General features: G+C 42.1%; 1 protein-coding gene across 1 annotated transcript in view; it reads left to right on the top strand.

Moving 5' to 3' along the window:
- LOC106570930 (protein mono-ADP-ribosyltransferase PARP8) overlaps positions 1–16994 on the top strand; it is a 76911-nt gene that overhangs the window by 22029 nt on the left and 37888 nt on the right. Inside the window, exon 4 of the mRNA XM_045695428.1 lies at positions 6020–6057. Coding sequence (XP_045551384.1) covers positions 6020–6057 — 38 coding nt within the window. The remainder of the gene's footprint in view (positions 1–6019; positions 6058–16994) is intronic.

Here is a 16994-nt window from a genome sequence, read left to right as displayed (position 1 = left end):
CCCAACAATTCAGAGTTCAAAAGTGAGACATATATTTTTTCTAAATAAAAAAGGAAATTGTAACACTAAAAACAATAACGAGGCTATATACATTTTAGTCATTTAGCAGACACTCTTATCCAGAGCGACTTACAGTAGTGAATGCATACATTTCATACATTTTTTTTTCTGTGCTGGCCCCCCGTGGGAATTGAACCCACAACCCTGGTGTTGCAAACACCATGCTCTACCAACAGAGCTACAGTGAAGGCTACAGGGAGTACCAGTACTGAGTCAATGTGCAGGGGTACCAGGTAATAACATGGCTATATAAAGAGAGTACCAGTACTGAGTCAATGTGCAGGGGTACCAGGTAATAACATGGCTATATAAAGAGAGTACCAGTACTGAGTCAATGTGCAGGGGTACCAGGTAATAACATGGCTATATAAAGAGAGTACCAGTACTGAGTCAATGTGCAGGGGTACCAGGTAATAACATGGCTATATACAGGGAGTACCAGTACTGAGTCAATGTGCAGGGGTACCAGGTAGTTGAGGTAATATGTACATGTAGGTAGGGGTAAAGTGAAAAAGCAATCCGGATAGATAATAAACAGAGTAGAAGCAGCGTGTATGTAGAGTGTGTGTTGGAGTGTCAGTGTAGAATGTGTGGGTAGTCTCTCTAGTGAGTGTGTGTGTAGGTAGGTAGTCTCTAGTGAGTGTGCATAGAGCCAGTGCAAGACAGTCAGTGTAAAACAAGTAAGATAAATCATTTATAAAGGGGGTTGATGTAAATGGTCTGGGTGGTCGTTTGATGAACTGTTCAACAGTCTTATGGCTTTGGGGATAGAAGCTCTTCAGGAGCTTTTTGGTCCCAGACTTGGTGCTCGGGTACCTGCTTGCCATGTGGTAGCAAAGAGAAAAGTGAACTATGACTTGGGTGGCTGGAGTCTGACAATTTATAGGGCCTTCTACTGACACCGCCTGGTATAGAGGTCCTGGTTGGTAGGGAGCTCGGCTCCAGTGATGTACTGGGCCGTACACACTACCCTCTGTAGCGCCTTGCAGTCGGAGTCCGAGAAGTTGTCATACCCAGGCGGTGATGCAGCCAGTCAAGATGCTCTCAGTGGTGCAGCTGTAGAACTTTTTTGAGGATTTGAGGGCCCATGCCAAATCGTTTCAGCCTCCTGAGGGGGAATAGGCATGATCGTGCCCTCGACTGTGTTGGTGTATGTGGACCATGATAGGTCCTTAGTGATGTGGACACAGAGGAACATGATAGATCCTTAGTGATGTGGACACAGAGGAACATGATAGATCCTTAGTGATGTGGACACAGAGGAACATGATAGATCCTTAGTGATGTGGACACAGAGGAACATGATAGGTCCATAGTGATGTGGACACAGAGGAACATGATAGGTCCATAGTGATGTGGACACAGGGTAACATGATAGGTTCTTAGTGATGTGGACACAGAGGAACATGATAGGTCCTTAAAAAACACACCTCAGTACGCTGTTCTTAATCCGTATAAACCTGCAGGGAGATGGGTGTTTGGGCTATAAACCTGCAGGGTGATGGGTGTTTGGACTATAAACCTGCAGGGTGATGGGTGTTTGGACTATAAACCTGCAGGGTGATGGGTGTTTGGACTATAAACCTGCAGGGTGGTGGGTGTTTGGACTATAAACCTGCAGGGTGATGGGTGTTTGGACTATAAACCTGCAGGGAGATGGGTGTTTGGACTATAAACCTGCAGGGAGATGGGTGTTTGGACTATAAACCTGATGGGTGTTTGGACTATAAACCTGCAGGGAGATGGGTGTTTGGACTATAAATGGGTGTATAAATGTTTGGTTTGTTAAATGTGATATGCCGTGTGTAACGTCTGTTTTCACTTTGCTTCTTCATATAAATCCACAAGTTTTCTATAATTACACTATTAGCTTGTTTCTTACATCTGCAAACCACTAGTTTGTCTTTTCTTACAAAGTTGTGGCTAAGTCGTGTTAGCCGCTTAAGCTAATCGCTAAACTCAGCAAAAAAGAAATGTCCTCTCTCTGTTAACTGCATTTATTTTCAGCAAACTAGCATGTGTAAATATTTGTATAAACTATAGATTCAACAACTGTGACATAAACTGAACAAGTTCCACAGACATGTGACTAACAGAAACGGAATAATGTGTCCCAGAACAAAGGGGGGGTCAAAATCAAAAGTAACAGTCAGTATCTGGTGGGCCACCAGCTGAATTAAGTACTGCAGTGCATCTCCTCCTCATGGACTGCACCAGATTTGCCAGTTCTTGCTGTGAGATGTTACCCCACTCTTCCACCAAGGCACCTGCAAGTTCCCGGACATTTCTGGGGGGGAACGGCCTTAGACCTCACCCTCCGATCCAACAGGTCCCAGACGTGCTCAATGGGATTGAGAGCCAGGCTCTTCGCTGGCCATGGCAGAACACTGGCATTCCTGTCTTGCAGGAAATCACGCAGAGAATGAGCAGTATGGCTGGTGGCATTGTCATGCTGGAGGGTCATGTCAGGATGAGCCTGCAGGAAGGGTACCACATGAGGGAGGAGGATGTCTTCCCTGTAACGCACAGCGTTGAGATTGCCTGCAATGACAACAAGCTCAGTCCGATGATGCTGTGACACACCGCCCCAGACCATGACGGACCCTCCACCTCCAAATCGATCCCGTTCCAGGGTACAGGCCTCGGTGTAACGCTCATTCCTTCGACGATAAATGCGAATCGGACCATCACCCCTGGTGAGACAAAACCGCGACTCGTCAGTGAAGAGCACTTTTGCCAGTCATGTCTGGTTCAGCGACGGTGGGTTGTACCCATAGGTGACGTTGTTGCCGGTGATGTCTGGTGAGGACATCACGGTTGTAGACTCCGTCTCATGCTACCACTAGAGTGAAACCACCGCCAGCATTCAAAAGTGACCAAAACATCAGCCAGGAAGTATAGGAACTGAGAAGTGGTCTGTGGTCCCCACCTGTAGAACCACTCCTTTATTGGGGGTGTCTTGCTAATTGCCTATAATTTCCACCTGTTGTCTATTCCATTTGCACAACAGCATGTGACATTTATTGTCAATCAGTGTTTCTTCCTAAGTGGACAGTTTGATTTCACAGAAGTGTGATTGACTTGGAGTTACATTGTGTTGTTTAAGTGTTCCCTTTATTTTTTGGAGCAGTATATATGTATGTGTATATATATATATATATATGCGTGCGTGTGTGTGTGTGTGTATATGTGTATATATATATATATATATATATATATATATATATATATATATATATAAATAAATAAAATATATTTAGTCTCAAATAATGCAACATGCTCAATTTGGTTTAAATAATGCAAAAACAAAGTTTTGGAGAAGAAAGTAAAAGTGCAATATGTGTCATGTAAAAAAGCTAACGTTTAAGTTCCTTGCTCAGAACATGAGAACATATGAAAGCTGGTGGTTCAATATTCCCAGTTAAGAAGTTTTAGGTTGTAGTTATTTTAGGAATTATGACGTGTCGACTATTTCTCTCTCTATACCATTTTGTATTTCATATACCTTTGACTATTGGATGTTCTAATAGGCACTTTAGTATTGCCAGCCTAATCTCAGGAGTTGATAAGCTTGAAGTCATAAACAGCACTGTGAAGCAAGCATTGTTAAGAGCTGCTGGCAAACAGTAAAGTTTGAATGAATGCTTACGAGCCTGCTGCTGTCTATCACCGCTCAGTCAGACTGCTCTATCAAATATCAAATCATAGACTTAATTATAATATAATAAACACACAGAAATACGAGCATTTGGTCATGAATATGGTCAAATCTGGAAACTATCATTTCGAAAACAAAACGTTTATTCTTTCAGTGAAATACGGAACCGTTCCGTATTTTATCGAACGGGCGGCAACCCTAAGTCTAGATATTGCTGTTACATTGCACAACCTTCAATGTTATGTCATAATTATGTGAAATTTGGGCAAATTAGTTTGCAACGAGCCAGGCGGCCCAAACTGTTGCATATACCCTGACTCTGCGTGCAATGAATGCAAGAGAAGCGATACAATTTCCCTAGTTAATATTGCCTGCTAACATGAATTTCTTTTAACTAAATATGCAGGTTTAAAAATATATACTTTGGTGTATTGATTTGAAGAAAGGCATTGATGTTTATGGTTTGGTACGTTCGTGCATTTTTCGCAAATGCGCTTTTGTAAAATCATCCCCCGTTTGGCAAAGAAGGCTGTGATTCGATTGGTTATATGCAACACAGGACAAGCTAGTTAACCTAGTAATATCATCAACCATGTGTAGTTAACTAGTGATTATGTGAATATTGATTGTTTTTTATAAGATAAGTTTAATGCTAGCTAGCAACTTACCTTGGCTCCTTGCTGCACTCATGTAACACAGTTTCCTCGTGGATTGCAATGTAATCAGCCATAATCGGCATCCAAAAATGCAGATTACCGATTGTTATGAAACTTGAAATCGGCCCTAATTAATCGGCCATGCCGGTCGACCTCTAGTCTGAGCACTGATGGAGGGATTGTGCGTTCCTGGTGTAATTCGGGCAGTTGTTGTTGCCATCCTGTGCCTGTCCCGCAGGTGTGATGTTCGGACGTACCGATCCTGTGCAGGTGTTGTTCCACCTGGTCTGCCACTGCGAGGATGATCAGCTGTCCGTCCTGTCTCCCTGTAGCGCTGTCTTAAGCGTCTCACAGTACGGACATTGCAATGTATTGCCCTGGCCACATCTGCAGTCCTCATGCCTCCTTGCAGCATGCCTAAGGCACGTTCACGCAGATGAGCAAGGACCCTGAGCATCTTTCTTTTGGTGTTTTTCAGAGTCAGTAGAAAGGCCTCTTTAGTGTCCTAAGTTTTCATAACTGTGATCTTAATTGCCTGTTAGTCTGTTAGTGTCTTACGACCGTTCCACAGGTGCATGTTCATTAATTGTTTATGGTTCATTGAACGAGCATTGGAAACAGTGTTTAAACCCTTTACAATGAAGATCTGTGAAGTTATTTGGATTTTTACGAATTATCTTTGAAAGACAGGGTCCTGAGTTGAGTTGAGTTAACTGCTAGCTAGCTAGTTAATCAATGTACTGAGTCAGAACAAGCGTAGCTAGCTATACAGCCTGATACCAGTGATGGTGTAGACCGTAATCTGCATGTTGTTTGTGCAACAGTATCTTCTAAATCAATGCGAAATAGGCGAAGAATGAATATGTTAGCAGCATGAAGTAGCTAAGAGATGAATGTACTGCACTGTGACCATCAGCGAGACATCGCTGGCTGGCATCTAGTACTGCAGTGTGTCACCATCAGCCAGACATCGCTGGCTGGCATCTAGTATTGCAGTATGTGACCATCAGCCAGACATCGCTGGCTGGCATCTAGTACTGCAGTATGTCACCGTCAGCCAGACATCGCTGGCTGGCATCTAGTACTGCAGTATGTCACCGTCAGCCAGACATCGCTGGCTGGCATCTAGTACTGCACTATGTGACCGTCAGCCAGACATCGCTGGCTGGCATCTAGTTCTGCACTATGTGACCGTCAGCCAAACATCGCTGGCTGGCATCTAGTACTGCACTATGTCACCGTCAGCCAGACATCGCTGGCTGGCATCTAGTACTGCAGTATGTCACTATCAGCCAGACATCGCTGGCTGCCAATGCGCTTGATGATCTATTGAGCCGCACAGAGCCGCTCAGGCTTCCAGTGTCACCGGCTCCAGTTCCAAGTCAACCAGGAACTATTGCGTCAGGTTCATTTTAGGATCTTATTGAAGCACTACACACTCAGATCACAGGAGAGACGATACAGTAATGCACTGGTTTATAAGCCCAAACTGGTTTCTGGGTATTTTTTCCCATTTACTGTAACTCTTGATAGCTACTGTTCTGTCACTCTGACAACTGTTGATGTGAAAAGGGGCTTTTGTAAGGGAATTTGATGGATTATAACAGAGATATTATGTGGTAATGTTTTCTCTCTTCTCCCTCAGGGTGTCCTACTCTGTGCACGTCTCTGATGACTACCCAGGTAAGAGACTTGCGTCTTCACTGTCTCGACATGAGCTCACTGTGTCTCCTGCATGTTTGTAGTCATTATACTACCACGAGATGTAATGACAGTCTTACGAAGGCTTCATAGAAACAAACAAGTTTTTTTTTTTTAAGTGCATGGTGTGAGAAATCTGTCATATTCACAGAGGTGTACCCAGCTCACCGTCTAGGTATGATGTGATCATATAATCATATCTTATATTATATCCTGAGCTGCCATCATGCATGATATTAGTTGACTGACCCCTTACCTCTAACCTCAGGCTTGAGTGACTCACATCGGGACTCAGTGCCTGGGAGCGTCCAATAAGGCCATGGCACTTGTTGCACAACACCTCCGTAGATTCTAAAACTATAGAGTATCCATCCCCAATGGCACCCTATTCCATTTATAGTGCCCCTAGGACTCTGGCACCCTATTCCCTATATAGTGCTCCTAGGACTCTGGCACCCTATTCCCTATATAGTGTCCCTAGGACTCTGGCACCCTATTCCCTATATAGTGCCCCTAGGACTCTAGCATCCTATTCCCTATATATAGTGCCCCTAGGACTCTGGTCAAATGTAGTACACTACAAAGGGAATATAGTCAAAATGTATTTGTCAGACTTTATCTTCCCAATGATGCAGTGGCGCTATATACAGGAAGTACCAGATCAATGTGGAGCTATATACAGGAAGTACCAGATCAATGTGGAGCTATATACAGGGAGTACCAGTACCAGATCAATGTGGAGCTATATACAGGGAGTACCAGTACCAGATCAATGTGGAGCTATATACAGGGAGTACCAGTACCAGATCAATGTGGAGCTATATACAGGGAGTACCAGTACCAGATCAATGTGGAGCTATATACAGGGAGTACCAGTACCAGGTCAATGTGGAGCTATATACAGGGAGTACCAGTACCAGATCAATGTAGAGCTATATACAGGGAGAATCTGTACCAGATCAATGTGGAGCTATATACAGGGAGTACCAGTACCAGATCAATGTGGAGCTATATACAGGGAGTACCAGTACCAGATCAATGTGGAGCTATATACAGGGAGTACCAGTACCAGGTCAATGTGGAGCTATATACAGGCAGTACCAGATCAATGTGGAGCTATATACAGGGAGTACCAGATCAATGTGGAGCTATATACAGGGAGTACCAGATCAATGTGGAGCTATATACAGGGAGTACCAGTACCAGATCAATGTGGAGCTATATACAGGGAGTACCAGTACCAGATCAATGTGGAGCTATATACAGGGAGTACCAGTACCAGATCAATGTGGAGCTATATACAGGGAGTACCAGATCAATGTGGAGCTATATACAGGGAGTACCAGATCAATGTGGAGCTATATACAGGAAGTACCAGATCAATGTGGAGCTATATACAGGAAGTACCAGATCAATGTGGAGCTATACATGACTGACTTCATGTCTTAAAGTAATAATGGACTGTCGTTTCTCTTTACTTATTTGACCTGTTCTTACCATAATATGGACTTGGTCTTACCAAATAGGACTATCTTCTGTGTAACAACCCTACCTTGTCACAACACAACTGATTGGCTCAAACACATTAAGAAGGAAAGAAATTCCACAAATGAACTTTTAACAAGGCACACCTATTAATTGAAATGCATTCCAGGTGACTACCTCATGAAGCTGGTTGAGAGAATGTCAAGAGTGTGCAAAGATGTCATCAAGGCTAAGGGTGGCTACTTTGTGGAACTCTTTCTTGGTTACTACATGATTCCGGATGTGTTTTTTGATGTCTTGATATTCTACAATGTAGAAAATAGTAAAAATAAAGAAAAACCCTTGAATGAGTAGGTGTTCTAAAACTTATGACTGGTAGTGTAGATATGTACAGTACCAGTCAAAAGTTTGGACACACCTACTCATTCAAGGGTAGAAGTTGTCTCGGAGTCTGTTATACAGAGAGCTGATGCACTGGTACAATTTGTTCACCCTGCTACCGCCCGGCAGTCTATGGCTTGGCTGGTTGGAGTCTTTGGCAATTTTTCAGGCCCTTCCTCTGACACCGATATAGAGATCCTGGATGGCAGGGAGCTCGGCCCCAGTGATGTACTGGGCTTTTCCGCACCCTACTCTGTAGCGGTTTGTTGTCAAGGGCAGTGAATTTGACCACACTATCTACCATCTATATTATTCGTAGCTGTCTATTTACCACCACAAACCGATGCTGGCATTAAGACCGCACTCAACGAGCTGTAGAAGGCCATAAGCAAACAATAAAATAATCATTGAGAAGCAGCGCTCCTAGTGGCCGGGGACTTTAATGCAGGCAAACTTAAATCCGTTTTACCTCATTTCTACTAGCATGTCATGTCTAACCAGAGGGGGAAAAAACTCTAGACTACCTTTACTCCACAAACAGAGACGCGTACCAAGCTCTCCCTCACCCTCCATTTGGCAAATCTGACCATAATTATATCCTCCTGATTCCTGCTTAAAAGCAAAAACTAAAGCAGGAAGTACCAGTGACTCGCTCAATACGGAAGTGGTCAGATGACGCAGATGCTACGATACAGGATTGTTTTGCTAGCACTGACTCGAATATGTTCTGTGATTCATCCAATGGCATTGAGGAGTACACCACCTCAGTGCATCGACGACGTCATCACCACAGTGACCGAACGTACCCAACCAGAAGCCATGGATTACAGGTAACATCTGCACCGAGCTAAAGGCTACATCTGCCACTTTCAAGGAGCGGGACACTAATCCGGATGCTTATAAGAAATCCCGCTATGCCCTCAGACGAACCATCAAACAGGCAAAGCGTCAATACAGGACTAAGATTGAATCCTACTACACAGGCTCTGACGCTCGTTGGATGTGGCAAGGCTTGAAAAATATTTTGGACTACAAAGGGAAACCCAGCCGCGAGCTGCCAATTGATGCGAGCCTACCAGATGAGCTAAATGCCTTTTATGCTCGCTTTGAGGCAAGAATCACTGAAGCATGCATGAGAGCACCAGCTGTTTTGGACAACTGTGTAATGACGCTCTCCGTAGCCGATGTGAGCAAGACCTTTAAACAGGTCACATTCACAAAGCCGCTGCGCCAGACAGATTACCAGGATGTGTACTCAATGCATGCGCAAACCAACTGGCAAGTGTCTTCACTGACATTTTCATCCTCTCCCTGACCGAGTCTGTAGTACCTACTTGTTTCAAACAGACCACCATAGTCCTTGTGCCCAAGAAAGTGAAGGTAACCTGCCTAAATGATTACCGCCCGGTAGCACTCATGCTGGTAACCATGAAGTGCTTTGAAAGGCTGGTCATGGCTCACATCAACACCATCATCCCAGACAACCTGTACCCACTCCATTTCGCATACCGCCCCAACAAATCCACAGATGACGCAATCTCAATCACACTGCCCTTTCCCACCTGGACAAAAGGAACACCTATGTGAGAATGCTGTTAATTGACTACAGCTCAGCATTCAACACCATAGTGCCCACAAAGTTCATCACTAAGCTAAGGACCCTGGGACTAAACATATCCCTCTGCAACTGGATCCTGGACCTCTTGACGGACCGCCACCAGCTGGTAATGGTAGGCAACAACACATCTGCCACTGTGATTCTTAACACTGGGGCCCCTCAGGGATGGGTGCTTGGTCCCCTCCTGTACTCCTTGTTCATCCACGACTGCGTGGCCAAGCACGACTCCAACACCATCATTAAGTTTGCCGTCGACACAACAGTGGTAGGCCTGATCACCGAAAAACGATGAGACAGCCTATAGGGAGGAGGTCAGAGACCTGGCATTGTGGTGCCAGGACAACAACCTCTCCCTCAATGTGAGCAAGACAAAGGAGCTGATCGTGGACTACAGGAAAAGAAGGGCCAAACAGGCCCCCATTAACATCGACGGGGCTGAAGTGGAGCAGGTTGAGAGTTTCAAGTTCCTTGGTGTCCACATCACCAACGAACTATCATGGTCCAAACACACCAAGACAGTTGTGAAGAGGGCACGACAACACTTTTTCCCCCTCAGGAGACTGAACATTTTTGGCATGGGTCCCCAGATCATCAGAAAGTTATACAGCTGCACCATCAAGAGCATCCTGACTGGTTGCATCACTGCCTGGTATGGCAACTGCTCGGCATCTGACCGAATGGCGCTACAGAGGGTAGTGCGTACGGCTCAGTACATCACTGGGGCCAAGCTTCCTGAAATCCACAACCTATATACTAGGCGGTGTCAGAGGAAGGCCCGAAAAATTGTTGAAGACTCCAGTCACCCAAGGCATGGACTGTTCTCTCTGCTACTGCATGGCAAGCGATGCCGGAGCGCCAAGTCTAGAAACAAAAGGCTCCTTAACAGCTTCTACCTCCAAGCCATAAGACTGCTGAACAATTAATCAAATGGCCACCCGGACTATTTACATTGACCCCGCCCACCTCTGTTTTTACACTGCTGCTACTCGCTCTTTATTATCTATGCATAGTCACTTTAAAAATTACCTCAACTAACCTGTACTCCCTCACATTGACTCGGTATCGGTATATAGCCTATTGTTATGTAATTTTCGTGGTATTTTTTATTTTTTAATTTTTTTACTTTAGTTTATTTAGTAAATATTTTATCAACTCTATTTCTTGAACTGCATTGTTGGTTTAAGGGCTTGTAAGTAAGCATTTCACTGTAAGGTTTACACCTGTTGTATTCGGCGCACGTGACAAATAAAATTTGATTTGATGCAGCTGTAGAACTTTCAGCCTCATGAGGGGAAGACCCTGTTCTCGACTGTGTTGTGTTTGTACCAATGTTCCAGCGGTTCCTCACTGTTGTCCATGCAAGAGATTTTGTTGTAGCCAGAACGCATAAGATTAGGATAATATTGCATTGACAGGCACGACCATAGCCAATCAGAGCTGCAGTAGGCCTATATGCAAATAGACATATGCTTACAGTATATGGCTCTGTGCCATTCACTTTGAACTGGACTGTGTTTACAGCATGAGCGGTGATGGGTAAATGCTCTTGTTTTGAGATGAAAGCGAAAGCTACATGTAGTTATAGATCATTTGTCCATTTGTTCATATCCTTTGCTAGTTAGTGAGTTATTAGCCCAGTTCTAGAAACTTTTTAGTCAGCAAAAGAGCAGTGATAGCTTCCTACAAGAGCACAAAACGTGTACATTTCTAGACATCTTTGAAAAGGGAGTCAGGTAGAAAGCTTTCTTTTTGTCTTAAAGGGGCAGTTTTGTATTTTGAGTGACCAATAGGCAGAGAATAGTATAATTTGTCTGATACTCTGTAATAACGGTATGGGAATAATGCATTTTATTTTGTAAAGTGGTTTCTTGCATCAAACACTGCAACATTTTCAGTCACTTCCTTGTGTTAAAGAGAAGTGGATTAACCGGTTAATGTCTAGCCCTGCATGTTTTTTTTTTCAAGAGTCTCATGGAATGTAGGCCTACATTGAACACCACACATTGTCTGCTACTGAAGGCTGAATGATAAAACAGCTATTTCCATGTTCAAATGTTATGGGATGCATTTTCTCCATTGTTTTTGATGATTGGCCACTCTGGTAGGTCTACATTATGATCACATAGCCACAGTAGCCTACTTGGCTACTGTTAACTACAACTGTAACTTAAAGTGGGTACAGGAAACGCACGCTGGAAGTTGCACAGAATTTTCACAATGTTCAAGTTTGCGCTCAGTAGACCTGAAATTTGATCAGTAATGAAAAAAAACAAGGGAACATTGGTGATGACTAGCAAAGTATGTTAGAGATCCTGCTCCAGAGCGCTCAGGACCCCAGGCTGGGGCGAAGGTTCATCTTCCAACAGGACAACGACACTAAGCACACAGCCAAGACAACGAAGATGTGGCTTCGGGACAAGTCTCTGAATGTTCTTGAGTGGCCCAGTCAGAGCCCGGACTTGAACCGGATCGAACATTTCTGGAGAGACCTGAAAATAGCTGTGCAGTGACGCTCCTCATTCAACCTGAAAGAGCTTGAGAGGATCTGCAGAGAAGAAAGGGAGAAACTCCCCAAATACAGATGTGCCAAGCTTGTAGCATCTTACCCAAGAAGACTTGAGGCTGTAATCACTGCCAAATGTGCTTCAACAAAGTACTGAGTAATGGGTCTGAATACTTATGTAAATGTAATGTTATTTTTGTAATTTGTAAAAACAAATCTGAAACAGTTTTTGCTTTGTCATTATGGGGTATTGTGATGTCATTATGGGGTATTGTGATGTCATTATGGGGTATTGTGTGTAGATTGAGGGGGGAAAAACGATTTAATCAATTTTAGAATAAGGCTGTAATGTAACAAAATGTGGAAAAAGTCAAGGGGTCTGAATACTTTCCGAATGTATTTGGGGAGTTTCTCCCATTCCAAATAAAATATTCAATTTTAAAATAATTTATATAATGAATATGAATTCGGAGTGCAGAAATGATTCAATATTAAAACATTGAACCTCTCACTAAAGGATTCAGTCAAACCAAAGTTATACATAAATCTGAACTGGTTCTCTATCAGATTAGTAACATTTTCTCACCCCATGTTCAAGAATAGCCATTTAACCTTTTCATATTACAACATCTCACTTTCAATTATTTGAAAATAATCTCCAGAATACCGCTATTTTTAAAACAATCTGTCACCTCCTGACCATTGAGAGCTCGTATTTTTCTATGGTAGAGTAGGTCAGGGCGTGACTGGGGGGGGGTTTGTCTAGTGTATTTTTTTCTATGTTGTGTTCTAGGTTCTTTTTTCTAGGTTGGGGTTTTTGTATGATTCCCAATTAGAGGTCATCGTTGTCTCTAATTGGGGATCATATTTAAGTTTTTTTTCCCCCACTAGTGTTTGTGGGAGATTATTTTGAGTTAGTGCATGTTGTACCTCTTCGTCATGTTTTTTTTAAAACATTTTTTATAGTTTATTGTATGTATGTATTACATAGTTTCACATATAAATAAAGATGTGGAACGATACGCACGCTGCGCCTTGGTCTCGTTCATACGACAACCGTGACACAAAACAAGCCATAAAAATTTGGTTGCAATTTCAGTTTAATCCACCAGAAAAGACAAAACATAATATTTGTTTTACAATTATTTATTTTTTTACAATCTTTGTAAATGACATCGTAAATAAGACTGGTGGAGTTGTCACACATGGAGCTAACAAAAAATGTATGGAAATGTCTGCTGTACTCAGAATTACAACCAACTAACTGCAGCGTTATGAAAGGGGAGAAAGTAAGGAACTTGTCTGTCGGCCCTGCGTTAAAGACCAATTGGTTAAAGAAAATTGTGATAAGTAAAAAAATGGATACCAGTTTAATTTAAGGAAACAAAAAAGGTAATTTAAGGAAAGAACCAAAAAAACTGTACAATATAGATAGTTGGGGAGAGATTTTTGATGTACCGATTCCACGATTTATGAACTGATACGCAATATGATGCCGGATTCAAAACTTAGTTTTTCAATTTAAATGATTATCCCAAATTATTGCAACCAATAGAATGTTATATATGGGGGATAGAACCATCCCAGCTCTGTAGATTTTACTGCGAAGAGAGAGAATCATTAGATCATTTTGTTTTGACACTGTCCTTCTGTAGCTTGTTTTCGGTTTGCAGTTTCAGGAATGGTGGAAGAATTGCAACATTTACCTGAAGCTAACTCTGCAAATAGCAGTGCTGGGTGATTTTTTTATTTTATTTTTTAAGTCCTAGTCAATCGATCAATAATATATTACTCTTAGCAAAAATCTTTCTTTCATTTACAATCTGTAGAAACTACGAGAATCGGTTCAGAACTTTTGTGAAACAGCACAGTTAAAAATATATGGCAAATAGAATCTATACTGGATGGTGTTCAGAGATCAGGGGAGGGGTTGAGGAGAGCAGAATGGTGGGACTAAAAACAACAACATGACTCATGTAAAATATTCTGTGTCCATAAAATGTATATATTATGTATAACAGGAAGTAGAAACCTAAGTGGTGTTGTCCCATTAGTTTACTCCCATTAGGGGAGGAGTGGTAGGGTTAGGGGAAAATAGTAAAGGAATATATATTAAAAACACACATCTCAACATCAACTGTTCAGAAGAGACTGAGTGAGTGAATCAGGCCTTCATGGTCGAATTGTTGCAAAAAAACCACTACTAAAGGACACCAATTGGAAGAATAACACGAGCAATGGGCATTAGACTGGTGGAAATCTGTCCTTTTGGTCTGATGAGTCCAAATGTTAGATTTTTTGGTTCTAAAGGCCGTGTCTTTGTGAGACGCAGGGCTTCCGAGTGGCACAGCGTCTAAGGCACTGCATCTCGGTGCAAGAGGCCGTCACTACAGTCCCTGGTTCGAATCCAGGCTGTATCACATCCGGCCGTGATTGGGAGTCCCATAGGGCGGCGCACAATTGGCCCTTCGTCGTCGGGGTTTGGCCGGGGTAGGCCGTCATTGTAAATAAGAATTTGTTGTTAACTGACTTGCCTAGTTAAATAAAGGTTTAATTAAACAAATAAAAAATGTAAAAAGGTGAATGGATGATCTCCGCATGTGTGGTTCCCACCGTGAAGCATGGAAGAGGAGGTGTGGGGGTGCTGTGCTTTTGTGAAACTGTCAGTGATTTATTTAGAATTCAAGGCACACCTAACCAGCATGGCTACCACAGCATTCTGCAGCGATACGCCGTCCCATCTGGTTTGGGCTTAGTGGGACTGTCATTTGTTTGTCAACAGGACCATGACCCAAAACACACCTCCAGGCTGTTTTAAGGGCTATTTGACCAAAAAGGAGAGTGATGGAGTGCTGCATCAGATGACCTGGTCTCCACAATCACCCGACCTCAACCTAATTGAGATGGTTTGAGATGAGTTGGACTGCAGAGTGAAGGAAAAGCAGCCAACAAGTACTCAGCATATGTGGGAACTCCTTCAAGATTTTTGGAAAAGCATTCCTCATGAAGCTGGTTGAGAGAATGCCAAGAGTGTGCAAAGCTGTCATCATGGCAAAGGGTGGCTACTTTGAAGAATCTCAAATATTAAAATATATTTTGATTTGTTTAACACTTTGTTTTGGTTACTACATGATTCCATATGTGTTATTACATAGTTTTGATGTCTTCACTTTTATTCTTCAATGTAAAAATAAAGAAAAACCTTTTGAATGTGTAGGTGTGTCCACACCTTTGACTAGTACTGTGTAGATATATACACTACTGTTCAACAGTTTGGGGTCACTTGAAAGAAAAGCACTTTTATTTTGTCCATTTTAAAATAACATCAAATTGATCAGAAATACAGTGTAGACATCGTTAATGTTGTAAATGACTATTGTAGCTAGATACAGCTGATTTTTAGTGGAATTCCTACAGAGGCCTATTATCAGCAACCATCACTCCTGTGTTCCAATGGCACGTTGTGTTAGCTAATTCAAGTTTATAATTTTAAAAAGCTAATTGATCATTAGAAAACCCTTTTGCAATTATGTTAGCACAGCTGAAAACACCAGTCTCAATGTCAACAGTGAAGAGGCGACTCCGGGATGCTGGCCTTCTAGGCAGAGTTCCTCTGTCCAGTGTCTGTGTTCTTTTGCCCCTCTTAATCTTTTCTTTTTATTGGCCAGTCTGAGATTTGGCTTTTTCTTTGCAACTCTGCATAGAAGGCCAGCATCCCGGAGTCGCCTCTTCACTGTTGACGTTGAGACTGGTGTTTTGCGGGTACTTTTTAATGAAGCTGCCAGTTGAGGACTTGTGAGGCGTCTGTTTCTCAAACTAGACACTCTAATGTACTTGTCCTCTTGCCCAGTTGTGCACTGGGGCCTCCCACTCCTCTTTCTATTCTGGTTAGGGCCAGTTTGCGCTGTTCTGTGAAGGGAGTAGTACACAGCGTTGTACGAGATCGTCAGTTTCTTGGCAATTTCTCGCATGGAATAGCCTTCATTTCTCAGAACAAGACTAGACTCAGTTTCAGAAAAAGGTTATTTGTTTGTGGACATTTTGAGCCTGTAATCGAACCCACAAATGCTGATGCTCCAGATACTCAACTAGTCTAAAGAAGGCCAGTTGTATTGCTTCTTTAATCAGAACAACAGTTTTCAGCTGTGCTAACATAATAGTAAAAGTGTTTTCTAATGATCAATTAGCCTTTTAAAATGATAAACTTGGATTAGCTAACACAACGTGTCAATGGAACACAGGAGTGATAGTTGCTGATAATGGGCCTCTGTACGCCTATGTAGATATTCCATTAAAAATCAGCCGTTTCCAGCCACAATAGTCATTTACAACATTAACAATATCTACACTGTATTTCTGATCAATTTTATGCTATTTTAATGGAAAAAATGTGCTTTTCTTTCAAAAACAAGGAAATTGCTACGTGACCCCAAACTTTTGAACATGTGTATGTATGTGTGTGTGTATATATATGTATGTGTGTATGTGTATATATATATAGATGTGTGTTTATGTATGTATGTATGTATATATATATATATATATATATATATATATATATATATATATATATATATATATATATATAATAATACATACATACATACATACATACATACATACATACATACAGTGGATATAAAAAGTCTACACACCCCTATTAAAATGCCAGGTTTTTGTGATGTAAAAGAATGAGACAAAGATAAATCATGTCAGAACTTTTTCTACTGTTAATGTGACCTATAATGTGAACAATTCAATTGAAAAACAAACTGAAATCTTCGAGGGGGAAAAATGGTTGCATAAGTCTTATAACTGGGGATGTGGCTGTGTTCAGAATTAACCAATCACATTCAAACTCATGTTAAATAGAAGTCATTACACACCTGCCATCATTTAAAGTGACCCTGATTAATCACAAATAAAGTTCAG

Source organism: Salmo salar, chromosome ssa15 (genome assembly GCF_905237065.1).
Source record: "Salmo salar chromosome ssa15, Ssal_v3.1, whole genome shotgun sequence".
Classification (NCBI taxonomy): Eukaryota; Metazoa; Chordata; class Actinopteri; order Salmoniformes; family Salmonidae; genus Salmo; species Salmo salar.
Note: the sequence above shows the minus strand (reverse complement) of the source record. Positions and strands in the feature narration are given on the sequence as shown.